General features: G+C 54.9%; 2 protein-coding genes across 3 annotated transcripts; both read left to right on the forward strand.

Annotated features, from left to right (window-relative positions):
- The first annotated feature begins 4,884 nt into the window (after positions 1-4,884).
- On the forward strand, positions 4,885-9,240 carry CCDC28B (coiled-coil domain containing 28B). 2 transcript variants are annotated; one of them, XM_065887239.1, is made up of 7 exons: positions 4,885-4,970; positions 6,228-6,415; positions 6,595-6,678; positions 7,553-7,719; positions 7,825-8,018; positions 8,242-8,264; positions 9,050-9,240. In XM_065887239.1, exons 2-7 carry the CDS (start codon positions 6,252-6,254, stop codon positions 9,102-9,104), a joined length of 687 nt encoding a protein of 228 aa, XP_065743311.1. In that variant the 5' UTR covers positions 4,885-4,970; positions 6,228-6,251; the 3' UTR covers positions 9,105-9,240. The 2 variants fall into 2 exon arrangements, with proteins under 2 accessions (XP_065743311.1, XP_065743320.1); XM_065887248.1 differs by lacking the exon at positions 6,595-6,678.
- Positions 9,241-9,544: 304 nt separating this feature from the next.
- IQCC (IQ motif containing C) lies at positions 9,545-11,925 on the forward strand. Its single transcript, XM_065884120.1, is given in 6 exon segments — positions 9,545-9,586; positions 9,998-10,141; positions 10,358-10,622; positions 10,856-10,974; positions 11,091-11,732; positions 11,734-11,925. Coding segments are annotated over 6 exon segments (1,404 nt in total).
- Positions 11,926-12,373: the final 448 nt, after the last annotated feature.

The raw sequence follows: 12,373 nt of genomic DNA on the forward strand, positions 1-12,373 counted from the left end.
AGCCTGCACAAATGATTGACAAGAGATCACCAAAAGGATTCTTTCTGAAGGTTTTTGGATTTTGTTCTGTTTGCTTTGGTTTTGTTTCGGTTTTGCACATGACAGTGTTTGCTTTGAGGATCTTCTGAGGAAGAAGGGGTGCTATTGGTGGTGGTGCCTGGGTTCCTGGCCTCCAGTGCCCTACCCCCTCACCACCCCACCTGGCACCTTTGCCATGTTGGTGCTCAGGATTCCTGCTTGATGAAGTCAGATTGTTTGTTTATAGTGAGAGAAAGGAAAGGGCTTCTGATGGCTTTGTCACAAGCTTACAATCCTGGGAGGCCACTGCTGGTGCCACCACCACTGTCTCCATGCAGCAGTTGCTGGGCCCCGGGTCCGACTGTCCCTTTGGCTTCATGAGTCTGTTTCTGCTTCCTGCACCCACACCACCAGTGTGCATTCTTTTGAGGTTTGCCATGATTTTGTTGCCCAAGTAGTAAGAGCTGTGATATGTCCCCCTTGACATCACATTTCTTCCTGTGTGGGAGCCCCCAGCTCTTATCTGACAGCTGATGGGTAAGAATGAGACTCAGCCACTGACTGAGCCCCAGCAGTCCACAGAATGGCTGCAGACAGTTGCGTCTGTTTTCCTCTCTACCCCCACTCCCACCCCTCATACATGCTACTCTATACTCTGAAAGTCCTGCTGGTGGCAAACTTGCCAGTGTATTAGTCAGTCTTTGTACAGAACAATGTTCTGGAACAGCAGAATGAGTCTTGGGTCAGGAAGCAGGGCTATGCTGCGTTTGGGGTCCTATAACCCCATCTCCAGCTGGGCCTTAGCTTCAGAGGGAACCATAGACCAAGATGGATCGGAGAGTTGAGTTTTTGCTTCTTGCTGTATTTCCTTGAAGTTAATTCATTATCTTATAAGTCCCTTCATCTTCCACAAATAGCCCGCTCTTTTCAGCCCTTAACTTAAATTCCTCAGATAATTAGGTTCATGAAGAGTGCTAAGTACTCCTGAATTATGTTAGGACTTAGACCAGAGACGGCAAATGAATGGCACAGCATTTCTCCTCTTCCCCCCATGGTAGGTACCACTAATCTGCTTTGGAGTATTCCCTGCTAAATCCCTGGTATATCATTTCTCAAGATCCCCCAGCAGCCAGTGTGAGTGTTGAGACCTGTCTGCCATCCCTGGCTGAGACACTGCTCTGCTGAGGAGTGTAAGAGCTGCCAGCCCCATACGGGGTTTGCCGAGCTAAGGAAGTACAGAGAAGAGACAGAAGTTTCTGCCTGCCCCCTTCAGAACAAGCAGGAAGGCCTGCAGTGACCCACATGATTGCCTGCCCCACTTCAGCTACCTCTTAAAGCCCATAGTGTTGGTGGGGAGGGGACTGTTGGAGCCCAGTGTGGTGTGGGAAATTATAGCCCTCAGAAACCAAGTCTAGCTGCTGAGGATCTACAGTGAGCAAGGTGGCCCCAGCAGTGCAGGGTGGAACCTCTGCTCTCACCTCCAGCCACCTGTCTCTAGGCATCCAGGCTAGGCTATAATTGGGGACCCCATTCTTCTTCCTGTTCGTTGACCAAATCTTAACCGATCACTACAGCTGCTCTGCTTGCTCTGCTTCCCAAAGTCAGCCCAGGTTTCTGGGTGCTGCCCACACCGGCCAGGGTCCTGGGCCAGATGAAGAGGTGACCTATCCATGAGTGAAAACCAGTTCCTTCCTCCCTGGGGCAGGTCTCATGCCCATGACCTCAGTTTTAGGACCAAGAGCTGTGTTGGTTTCTTAGATTGCTAGCTTTTCCTCCAGGGGACCACAGCAGGTGAGGCTCTGCTGACAGTAATTTGTGCTCAGGGTCTTGTCCAGCTGAGAGCTTCATGTACACCAGATTCTGAGAGGTGTCAGCAGCACTTTTTAAAAATTTTGTTTTCCGTGAGGTTTTTGGACCATGGGCTGCGCTCAGGCACTTTCTATAAGAGAATGTTATGTCTATAAAAATGGTTATTTCCCCTCCTCCACCCCCACCCTGGTGGCCCTTCGGAGGGCTGACCAAAAGGCCAGTGGAGCTGCCCTGGTGTCTATGGGGGAGGGCCGAGGCCTGCTGAGTTGGTTCTCCAGCTGCTGCTCCAGCCCTCCCACCTTGCACAGCACAGAGGAGGTCATCCTAGGGACGTCCAGGCACCCGCCTGGGGGAAGGGTGCTGCCTTCTGTCCCTGTAACTGCTTCCCTTATGGCCCAACCTGGCTGTCCAGATTTGTTTGAAGCTGTGCTGACAGCTTTTTTTGTCTCTGTTTGGTATTCACAACAGCCAGGGACTTGATTTTGATGTATTTTAAAACCACATTAAATAAAGAGTCTGTTGCCTTAACTTTTTTCTCTCCTGACCTTCGTGGTCATTTGCTGCTTTTGGATCCATCCAGCCACACTGATGTGTCCACATCTGCTACGAAGTCTCTGGCTCTGCCTTCCAACAGTCACCGCAGGCTCAGGACACTAGCAAATACACTTCAGCTGCCTGAGTGGAGCCCTTGGCAAAGTTGGTGTGCTGCTCATCATATATATATGATTTTTCTCAATCAAAAGTTGTCCCTGTCAAAAAAAGAATTGTCCTTGTCCCCTGAGGGTTTACAGGCTAGTGACGGGGAAAGGTGGTTTTAGATACAGAAAGGTTGGTTGTGATATGGGAGCATGGGAGAGGTCCTGTTCCCTTCAGCAAGGGGATAGAATTGGATCCTGGAAGGGCCTTAGGACCCAAAGGGCAAGTGGAAGTTTGACATTTAGTGAGGAAGTGGTTGACAATGCAGGTGCACAGGAGGTTGGTGGGAGATGAGGCAGGGGCCAAATCACGAGCCTGTGTGCCAGGTTAAGGAATTCGTGCTAGATCCAGGAGACATGGGCAACCGCCTAAGTTGTTTAGATAGGAAATCGGTCAAGTCCATGAGGAAGACAAAAAAGCAAGGAGACCAGAGAGTTGGGCATAGGTCAATGGGGGCCCAAATTAAGATGAGGGGACACTGTCATCACTGCCACTGGGAGCTGTCTGCCATGCATAGCATCCTTTTGGCACTGGCCCACCCAAGGGAATACACAGGAACCTCCAGGTTCCTTTGATTCCTTTCCTTGGCATTCCATGACAAGACCCAAACTGCACGTAGTCCTTAAGAATGGGCTGTTTCTAACTCCGTTCACCCACCCCAAGGCTAGGTGTAAAAGTTGAGACTCCTATAAGGGAGCCATCCTACTGGTGGCCTCACCCAGCACCCTGTTCTCTGCCCTCCCTGGGCTGATCTGGCTCAAAGGATTATATATGAATGCCCCCCAAATGGCAGAGGCAAGCTGCCTTTCCCTCCAGGCCTCCACAGGCAGGTATTTCCACGCTGGCTGTGACAACCCCCACAAAACCTCTGCCCCTTCAGGCCAGGATCATAATGGGTTGATATGTTTCTGTGCTGGCCACATGGGTTGGTTCCAGTTAAATATCTTTTGGAGGGGGTCCAGGGAGACTGCCACAATTCTTGGAGCTCCAGATTAAAGCAGCTCTGAGAATAACTTCACCCTAGAGGTGCTCCTGGACTCTGCCACTTTCCTGGAGGAGCCTTTGTGCCACTCTCTAGCAGCCCTGGTAGGGGAGGAGAGGGACTTCCAGCTGTCCCCTCTGCCTACCTACGCAGACCCCTCCCTCAGACCCCTGGTTGTGGAAGTCCCAAAGTAATGTCTCCCCTTCTGGAGCAGTCTAGGTGTTGGAAGCATCTGGGAAGGAGCCCTGTTCAGGTGCCTTTGGAAAGAGTGCCCAGCCCTCTGGACCTCGGGGAGGCCCAGCCCCAGGGAGGCTCTGCTCCTGCCCAGTGGGAGGGGAAGGTAGGTAGGGTCACTGTGCGCTGGCCCCGGGGCAGTTATCTGAGACTACAGGGCAGCCTCCTGTTGCATCAGATGCTTCTCTGGGGACCTGAGCTGGGTGCTTCTGCCAGGTCTTTTGTTAGCTGCCTCATTGGTCTGGCCTCCTGGGGCGGCACCAGCAGTGCTGGGTCAGCCTCCCATCAGGCACGTAAGTTTCCCCCCTGGGGGCTGGTGTCAAGCGCTGGGTAATCACACTGGTTTTGCTCTAACCTGATGCTCCCCACAGGTGGCCTGTAGGCCTGGGTGTGGGGAGAGGGTCGGCTTGGGCTTGTCATTTCATGAGTGACTGAATACAGCCCTCACCACCTACCAGCCAAGAGTGTCTGGGTGCTGTGGGGGAATGGTGTTACCTCAGAAGACTACTGTTGGGACTTCCATGGTGGTTCCCCGGCTCCCAGCGTGGGGGGCCCGGGTTTGATCTGTAATCAGGGAACTAGATCCCCCGTGACACAACTAGAGTTCGCATACCGCAACTGAAAATCCCGCATGTCGCAATGAAGACTGGGTGCAGCCAAATAAATAAATATATTTTTTAAAAAAGACTATTGTTGACTTTCAGTAAAATGACTACCTTCCTTCAGGGTTATGAGGATTAAATGTACGTAAAATGCTTAATAGGGGACCGGGACTCACTTGAAAGATGGTTGTCTTCTGCAGTTTCTTCCTGCTGCTGCTGCTGCTTGTGCTTCTTACGTGCCATATATATGTATGCATTCATTCTCTACCCCCCACCTCCTCCTCCCCTCCATTTCTGACAGAGCTGCCACCGTTTGGTAAGGGACTGTAACTTCTCTCCAAAACTGATAGGAAAGTGAAAGGGTTTTTTTTTTAGATTGCCATCACACAACCAATGTCATCACCTTAGCTCAGCTGGGGAGGTAAAGTCGAGTGAAAGGGACAGCTTAATAAATGTGGGGATGTTCCTCCCATCTTACTCCATCCCACTCTAAAAAAGGTCACTTTCTCTTTAAATGCAAATTACCTCTTGAGAGCTCAGCTTCCACCCTTTCCGTTCCCGAGTTGGAGAGTGCTGCGGAGGGCGGAGGGAACCCCCACGGAAGCATCACTCCAGACCCAAACCTCCAGGTCAGTTACCCACTTCGGGAGTGGGTGCAGAGGCTCAATGACGCGGGTCTGATGCTCCATTTCGGATCCTGGCTCCCGAGATGAGCGATCCATTTGGCACACGGCTTTGGAGATTGTGGGAAATAGATCCCAGGTCGCCCCCAGCCATTCCTGGGGAGCCGAGGCTCCCGCTGCAGTTTTTCTATCGAGTCCTTAATTGAACCAAGCTGCTGCTGGGCCAGGCATTTGACGCGCTTCTGTCTCCCCTCCACCACCGTTGTCCCACACCCGTGCCAGCCAGCCTCGTACCATTTAAATGCTTATGCCCCCAGCGCCACCGCCATCCCAGAGTGCGGAGTCGGGCTTGGTGGTGGAAACTGGGAGTAAGCAGCTTGAGGAAACCCCGTAAAGGGCCTTCAGACCTCCATCTGGGGGGGGGGGGCCTCCGCGGACCTGGGGCTGAAGGGGCGGGGCCGGGCGGGAGATCCAGCGGTGCCAGCCTCGGGCGCAGCCTTTGTTGGAAGCCCAGGCTGCCTGCTACGTGCCCGACCACGCGGCCCTCTCTGGCAGCAGCTGAAGCCAAGCGGGGACTTCCTGACTGGGGAGGGTGAAGCGGCTGGAAGTCTGTCCCAGGGAACTTCTGGGAGTCTCCTGGTGTTTGCCATTGGGGGTGGGGTGGAAGAGGAGGGATGCCAGTGCGGGGAAACCACACTGAGCCCTGCCAGCGTGCCACGGCTTCTGCCATTGCTGCCCATCCTCAGGGGGTTACTGCCCGACACCGGGGTGTTCCCAGGTGATCCCATCCACACCTCTGTCACCTTCCATGCTGAGGTTTGTCAGCGTCTGTCCAGGCAGTTGATAAATAGAACGGAGCCGAGTTAAGACACTCCTAATCCTCAGCCGGGCTCCTGCCAGCTCACATCCACCCTGTCTCCCCCTACATTTCCTCTGCCAGCTCCGCCCCCTCAGCTACAGGGACAGGAAACCCCAGGAGCAGCAGCAGCAGGAAAATAGTGTCTGGTCCAGCCCTTTGAGGCAGGGCCTAGGTTTTCAGGCTAAAACTGGAAGGCAAGAAGGACCTGGGGTGGGCCACAGAACTTCCTTCAAATACACATCTGTGACCCCAGCAGTAGGTTCTGGCACCTGGCCTTGCCCATACTGGGCAGCTGAGGGGAGAGTTAGGAAGGTCTGGGGGCCATCCTTTGCAGCTCTCAGGGATTGCTAGGTGGAGGGATGGCTTTGCCCCTCACTATCTCAGTGGGACTGCCTCCCTCCCAGGGCCTGAGGCCTAGCCAGCGTCCAATGGAGGACAAGAAGAAGAAAAGGAGTCCCAAGCCCTGCCTGACCCAGCCAGCCCAGCCCCCAGGCACACTACGCAGGGTCCCAGTGCCCACCAGCCACAGCGGCTCCTTGGCCCTGGGACTCCCTCATCTGCCATCCCCCAAGCAGCGGGCCAAGTTCAAGAGGTGGGTACAGAAGGGAAGAGGGCAAGGAGGGAGGGACCCTAACTCTGGGCTGAGCCCTGTGGGCAGGAAGGTAAAGGGGGCCTTAGCCTACCGTTACTAAGCAGTAATCCATGCCTTCCCTGGGGCTCCTCCCACCCCCCACCGGCCCCTGAGGACTCAGACCCAGTTCCTACTCTCAGGTGTGTTGGGAAAAGGCCAGGTGGGTCACCGGGATCACACAGTGTGATGCACCTCAGCGCAGGGAATGAGCAAACTTCCAGGAAGTGAGTCAGAGAAGGCTGTTGGGCACACTGGAGAGGGAGAATGTGCTATGCTGAGGGGCTTGCCTGGCAGAAGTATGGTAGGAAAATATTGCCTGGCAGGTTCCAGGAACCACAGGTGATTTGGTGGTCCTGGATTGTCATGGGGTAGGAAATGGTGAGGGGATACTCGGGTGAACAATTTGAATTCTCCGCTTAATTTTTTTAATGATTGAAAATTTGCCTCCTACCCTATAGTGTCTGTGTTTGTTTCCACTACCCATGCGTTCTTTCTCTGATTACTGTGTTTCCCTGTGCCTTTGGCACCACCTGCCTGAGAGGCATGTTGGGAGATGGCCAAGTCGGGGTAGCTGAAGCTCAGGGCTGGGGCAGGGATAGTAGGAGACGCAACTGGAGGGCAGTGGGGCCAAGCTGGAAAGATCATTCAGTGTTATCCCGAGGGCAATGGAAAATTCAAAGAAAAGGTTTTTACAAACAAGAGGGGCAGAAAGATATTTTTGGAAGAGGTAAGATGGCTTTCATGGTAATAAGGGAGTAACTGTCCCCAAGTTCACTGAGGACCGGTGAGGACAAGTGATTCACCCAGGGTCACAGGAAGAATGAGTGAGGTGCTCAGACTGGAACCCAGGAGCCCCATTCCAGGCATGGTTCTGGATGTATCACTGGCAGAAAAAGACTTCTTTTGACCTCTCACCCTCACCCTTCTTCACCCACTCCCTTCCCTTTACCCATCCCGGTGCCCAGAACAGGGCGAAACATCCATTTACGTTGGTGGGTGGATAGAAGGGTGAATTAGTGCATAGACAGATGGCACAGAAGACCTGGGGTTACCTGGCTGCCACTCACCCTGTGACCATGGCCATGCCCACCCACCCAGGGTCAGCAAGGAGAAATGCCGCCCAGTGCTGGCAGGAGGTGGGGGTGGCTCTGCAGGCACCCCCCTGCAGCACTCGTTCCTGACCGAGGTGACCGACGTCTATGAGATGGAAGGTGGGCTGCTGAACCTGCTCAATGATTTCCACTCAGGCCGGCTGCAGGCCTTCGGTGAGTCCTGGGGGCGGGGCTTAGAGGGCATGTAGGTGGGGCTGGAGGGCTGGGTCTCTGGGGCGTGGCTGGGACTTGCTCCCAGAGCTGACAGGTGTTGTCCAGGGAAGGAATGCTCCTTTGAGCAGTTGGAACACGTGCGGGAGATGCAGGAGAAGCTGGCCCGGCTGCACTTCAGCCTGGACGTGTGTGGAGAGGAGGAGGAGGAGGAGGAGGAGGAGGACGGGGTCACTGAGGGGCTACCTGAGGAGCAGAAGAAGACGATGGCTGACCGCAACCTGGACCAGCTGCTTAGCAATGTGGGTCAGGGCTGGGTGCTTCAGTTCCTGGGGGCACCAGAGGGTGTGTGGAGGGGTACATGCTTCTAAGACCATTCCTGGCCCCTGGGTGAAAAGCTGGGGGTGCATGGAGCCCAAAGCTCTGGGCCTCTCAACCCCCCACCAGAAGATGAACCCCAGAGCATCTGGAGTTTGACCAGGTGCCCCTCCTTACAAAAACTTCCCTTTCTCTCTCTGTTGACAGCTGGAAGATCTTAGTAATTCTATGTATCCTTTCAAGGGGACTTGACAGTGTGTAAGTGTGTGCACGCCTCCCAGAGATAAAATCAGCTTCGGCCTCCCCACCACCCTGCAGGAATCTTTACAGATAACCAACATCCTCACCCCTTTCAGTCCTACAGAATTAGCCACAAATTCCCCCTACCCAGGTAGAGGGTGCAGCAAGAATTCCCCAAATATTAGGAGAAAGAAAGGTGGTTGCAGGGAATATGTTTTACTTGCTTATCAAAATCTTTGCAAGGGGCTTCCCTGGTGGCGCAGTGGTTGAGAGTCCGCCTGCCGATGCAGGGTACACGGGTTCGTGCCCTGGTCCGGGAAGATCCCACATGCCGCGGAGCGGCTGGGCCCGTGAGCCATGGCCGCTGAGCCTGCGCGTCCGGAGCCTGTGCTCCGCCACGGGAGAGGCCACAAAAAAAAAAAAAAAAAAATCTTAGCAAGTACTTTAGCCGACACCAATCCATGGCAAAGCTTGTCTGATGTCTTCCTATTCTTTCAGCACTGAACAATTAATTTTACTGACTTAAATTATCTCCGCATCTAGTTCTATCAGAAGTAGTGCGGGTGCACGCTCCTGCATGATCTAAAGCAAAAGCGAAGGGGGTAAGGCACCTAGCAAGAAGGACAGGTGAGGACTGCAGCCCCAGACCACGGAGCACTCCAGAGTCCCTGGCCCCCGCCCCTTTGCGCAGTCGGGGAAACTGAGCCTGTACAGGTTGGGAAAATAGGGCTGCAAGGACCCGGGTCCAGAGCATCACAATCCTTGACCGGCACAGACAGAAGCTGCACCTGGCTGAGAACGCGGAGCCTGAGGAGCCGTCAGCTGTGTAGGTGTCGAACCCAGGCTCAGACCGCCCCTTTTCATTCCCTTCAAACTGTGACTTTTTACGGACTCGATTGGGTGTTCCGCGGCCCCCCCAGGTGCTATGCGGGAGGGGGGCATTGGATGGAATTAAACCATAAAGAAAGAAAGCGGCTCTGTGTCCTCCCTCCCCTCCTCGCGCCTTTACTCGGCAGGGGCGCCCGGGCCCCAGCTCTCGCGGGAACGCCCCTTTGCAACAAACTTCTGGTTTGGGAGGTCCCGGTCGCGGGGCTGGACTCCCCTGTGCTGCTCTGGGAGTGGGAGCTGGGGACAGGTGCCAGTTGGCGCCCAGCCCCGGGCAGGAGCCGAAAGGTTGCCATGGAGACGGCGGGGCGGGGCCTGAGCAGGCCAGCGCGGCGCAGACTGGTGACGCACTGCGCAGGCGCCGGGCGGGTCAGTTAGCGCCCGGATGGAGCGGGAACGGTTGGATCGGAAAGTGACAGCGCTGCAGGTGCGGGGCGGGCTGGGGTGTGCATGATTCCTCCCCACCACGGGATCTCGGACTGGGACCTTTGGACAAGATGAGGCTGTCACGTCTAGTAACCTGCCCGCGTGCCCACCTCTGAACCTACCGACCCAGCCCCACCGGCCTGAAGAATGCGGGGACCCCACGGACCCTTACGCGCCCCCCACTCCCACTACACACTCCTACGGGATCAGGGAAATTAAGGGAAGGGCCTTTAATCGACGAGGTGGATCCAGCCCAGTACGTTCCCTCGAACCCCCAGAGCGCCAACACACAGCGTCACCTGTCCTCTCCCGGGGGCCGGGTCCTCTCTTGCAGACCTCTCCAGGAGAATCCCCCAAGATGCCCCCATGTTGCAGTGGTAAGGGCTTTCTTTCCCCTCGTTCTCCACACCAGGCCTGCGTCCGGGGCTTCTTGGTCCGACGCCAGTTCCAGAGTCTTCGAGCTGAATATGAGGCTATTGTACGAGAGATCGAGGGTGATCTGGGCACGCTTCAGTGGACTGAGGGCTGGATTCCCAGGCCCCGATTTCTCCCAAAGGTACTACACACCCTAGAGGTAGAAGAGAGGGGGAAGAGGGACCTGGGCAGGGGATTCCACCCTTCATGCTGACAAGCTATTCTCATTGGAAAAGGCAGCAGACTGAACCTCCTCACACCCCAGTCCTTAATCCTCATTAACTTGTATGCTATATCATGGCACCCAGACACTTGGAGGGTTTAGCCTTGGGGCTCTCATACCTTTCTGATTTCTCAGAAGGCAAAATCCCATCAGACCTGGAAAGCTGGAGAGAGGGTACCAAATCCAGAGCAGGAACTATGGAGCTGCTTCCCATGTAAAGAGCCTGAGAAAGAGGCCATCTGGGAGGAGATGATACTGAAGAAGTCAGGAGAGAGCTCAGCAAACTCAGGCAGTCTTCCCTGCAGAGATGATAGCCCATGGCTTCAGGATGAGCAGAGCAGGAGGACCAGGAAACCGAGCCAAGAGGAGACCAGAGACATGTCAAAGATGGAGAACCCAGGTACCTCTCTGCCTAGATCAGGGCAAGCCTCTGACCCTCTCTGGGCGTCAGCTTTCCCATCTGAAAAGTGAAAGGCTTGGGCTAGATAAGCTACATCCCTTTCCTTCTTCCCTCTGCTTGGTTGGGGGCAACTCATGGGTGGGCAGGGGGAGGGTGCCAGGGTCTAATGCTAGGCCAGTGCCCACTGTCTGCCCCCTCAAGGCTTTCTCCCTTCATTCTTCTCTCCTTCACAGAAGCTGCAGGTCCAGGACTGCCCCACAGCCAGACTGAGCTCCAGGAGCTCCAGTACCACCGCAGCCACTTGGCTATGGAGCTGCTGTGGCTGCAACAGGCCATCAATAGCCGTAAGGAGGTAGGCACTAATTTGGAGCCCTCTCTGCACATTTAGGGCCAAGGGTGGGGCTTAGGGAAAAGCCTCCTGCCATGCCCAAGCAGGCCTGCCTGGTACAGTGTTCTCTTCTCCAACAGTACCTAATTCTTAAACAAACACTGAGATCCCCAGAGGCGAACCAGGCCAGAGATGAGCCCAGCTTGTGCGCAGACCATGGGGGACAGGGCTGTGAGAAAGCTGGGTCACGACCAGGCCCACCACTGGAAGACCAGTCCTACAGAACTACTAGAGAGCCAGACCACATGGATGACTCCTGCTGGAGACTCAAATCACAACCCCATAAAACCCCAGAAATACTGGCCACTACAGACAAAACCACTGCTGGGGCTAAGTACAGGGACCTATGCTACAGACAGACAGGACCACAGCTGCCCACACCATGGGATAATCAGGCCATAGGGAAAAGGCTCACCAAAGAGCCAGAGTGTGGAGAACAGACCTTTGGAGGGACCTGCCTGCAGCTGACAAAACTTCTAGAGGACGAGACCCACAAAGGCCTCAAATCTAGGGGCTACTGTTCTGGAAAGGCCAGGACACAGCTGCCCGCACTCTGTGAGGACCCAGACATTGAAGACAACTCTCCCAGAGGGCCAGGCCAAAAAGAGCATGATTGCCAAAGAGCTGGGCCACGAGAGTTGGGCCTCTCAGAGGACCATGTCATCTGTGATGGGACTTTGGCAGAGCATGGTGGCCTGGATCTCTGGAAGGCTAAACCACCTCAAGGGCCAGACTCCCAGTGATAAAAGCTCCACAGATATAACCTCCAATGAATCTAGCCATGAAGGATGGAAAAACCAGAGGACTGTACCATGGAGATCAAGGCCACCTGAGAAACTGTCTTCCACAGGGTCAGACCACACAGGAGAGGATCACTGGAGGGGACGACTGTGGAAAACAGGACCACCAGGCTAGACCCTGGGGAACCAGGGAAGACCAGGTTCCAGAGGGGGATTCTATGAAAGGGCAATGAGGGAGACAAGACCTCATTGTAGCTCCCTGGTACCAGCTCTACCTCCTGCCCCTGCCCGTAGGTACTGGTGGCTAATGAGGCCAAGAGAAGTTGGAGCACAGAGCTGGCATCAGTAGAGGTAGGAGGATACTTCCATCCTCTGCCTGTGGCTCAACCCGAATTTTGGGATAGGGAGCCACCTGGGGTGAGTAAAGTTGGGGGGCTGATGGAGAATAAAGGTGTTCCTTAGATTCTGAGCCTGGTTGTATTTATCTTCTGCCTCTGGTCAGGACAGACTCTGGGCCCTCCTGTTCACTTCCTGCTGACATGGGGCATCTTCCCCAGAGCTGGCTGGGAGCCACAGCCCAGGAGCAGACTAGCCGTCCTTGGGGAACAGCCCCCAAAGCTGAT

Source organism: Phocoena phocoena, chromosome 1, assembly GCF_963924675.1.
Source record: "Phocoena phocoena chromosome 1, mPhoPho1.1, whole genome shotgun sequence".
NCBI classification, from domain to species: domain Eukaryota; kingdom Metazoa; phylum Chordata; class Mammalia; order Artiodactyla; family Phocoenidae; genus Phocoena; species Phocoena phocoena.

Bases quoted from the DNA above. Each gene is read 5' to 3' on its own strand.
- CCDC28B (XM_065887239.1), top strand. From the start codon at position 6,252: ATGGAGGACAAGAAGAAGAAAAGGAGTCCCAAGCCCTGCCTGACCCAG. The intron at 8,019-8,241 runs GTGGGTCAGGGC...CTCTGTTGACAG, and splicing joins TGGACCAGCTGCTTAGCAAT to CTGGAAGATCTTAGTAATTC. The intron at 8,265-9,049 runs GTATCCTTTCAA...TGACCGGCACAG, and splicing joins GAAGATCTTAGTAATTCTAT to ACAGAAGCTGCACCTGGCTG.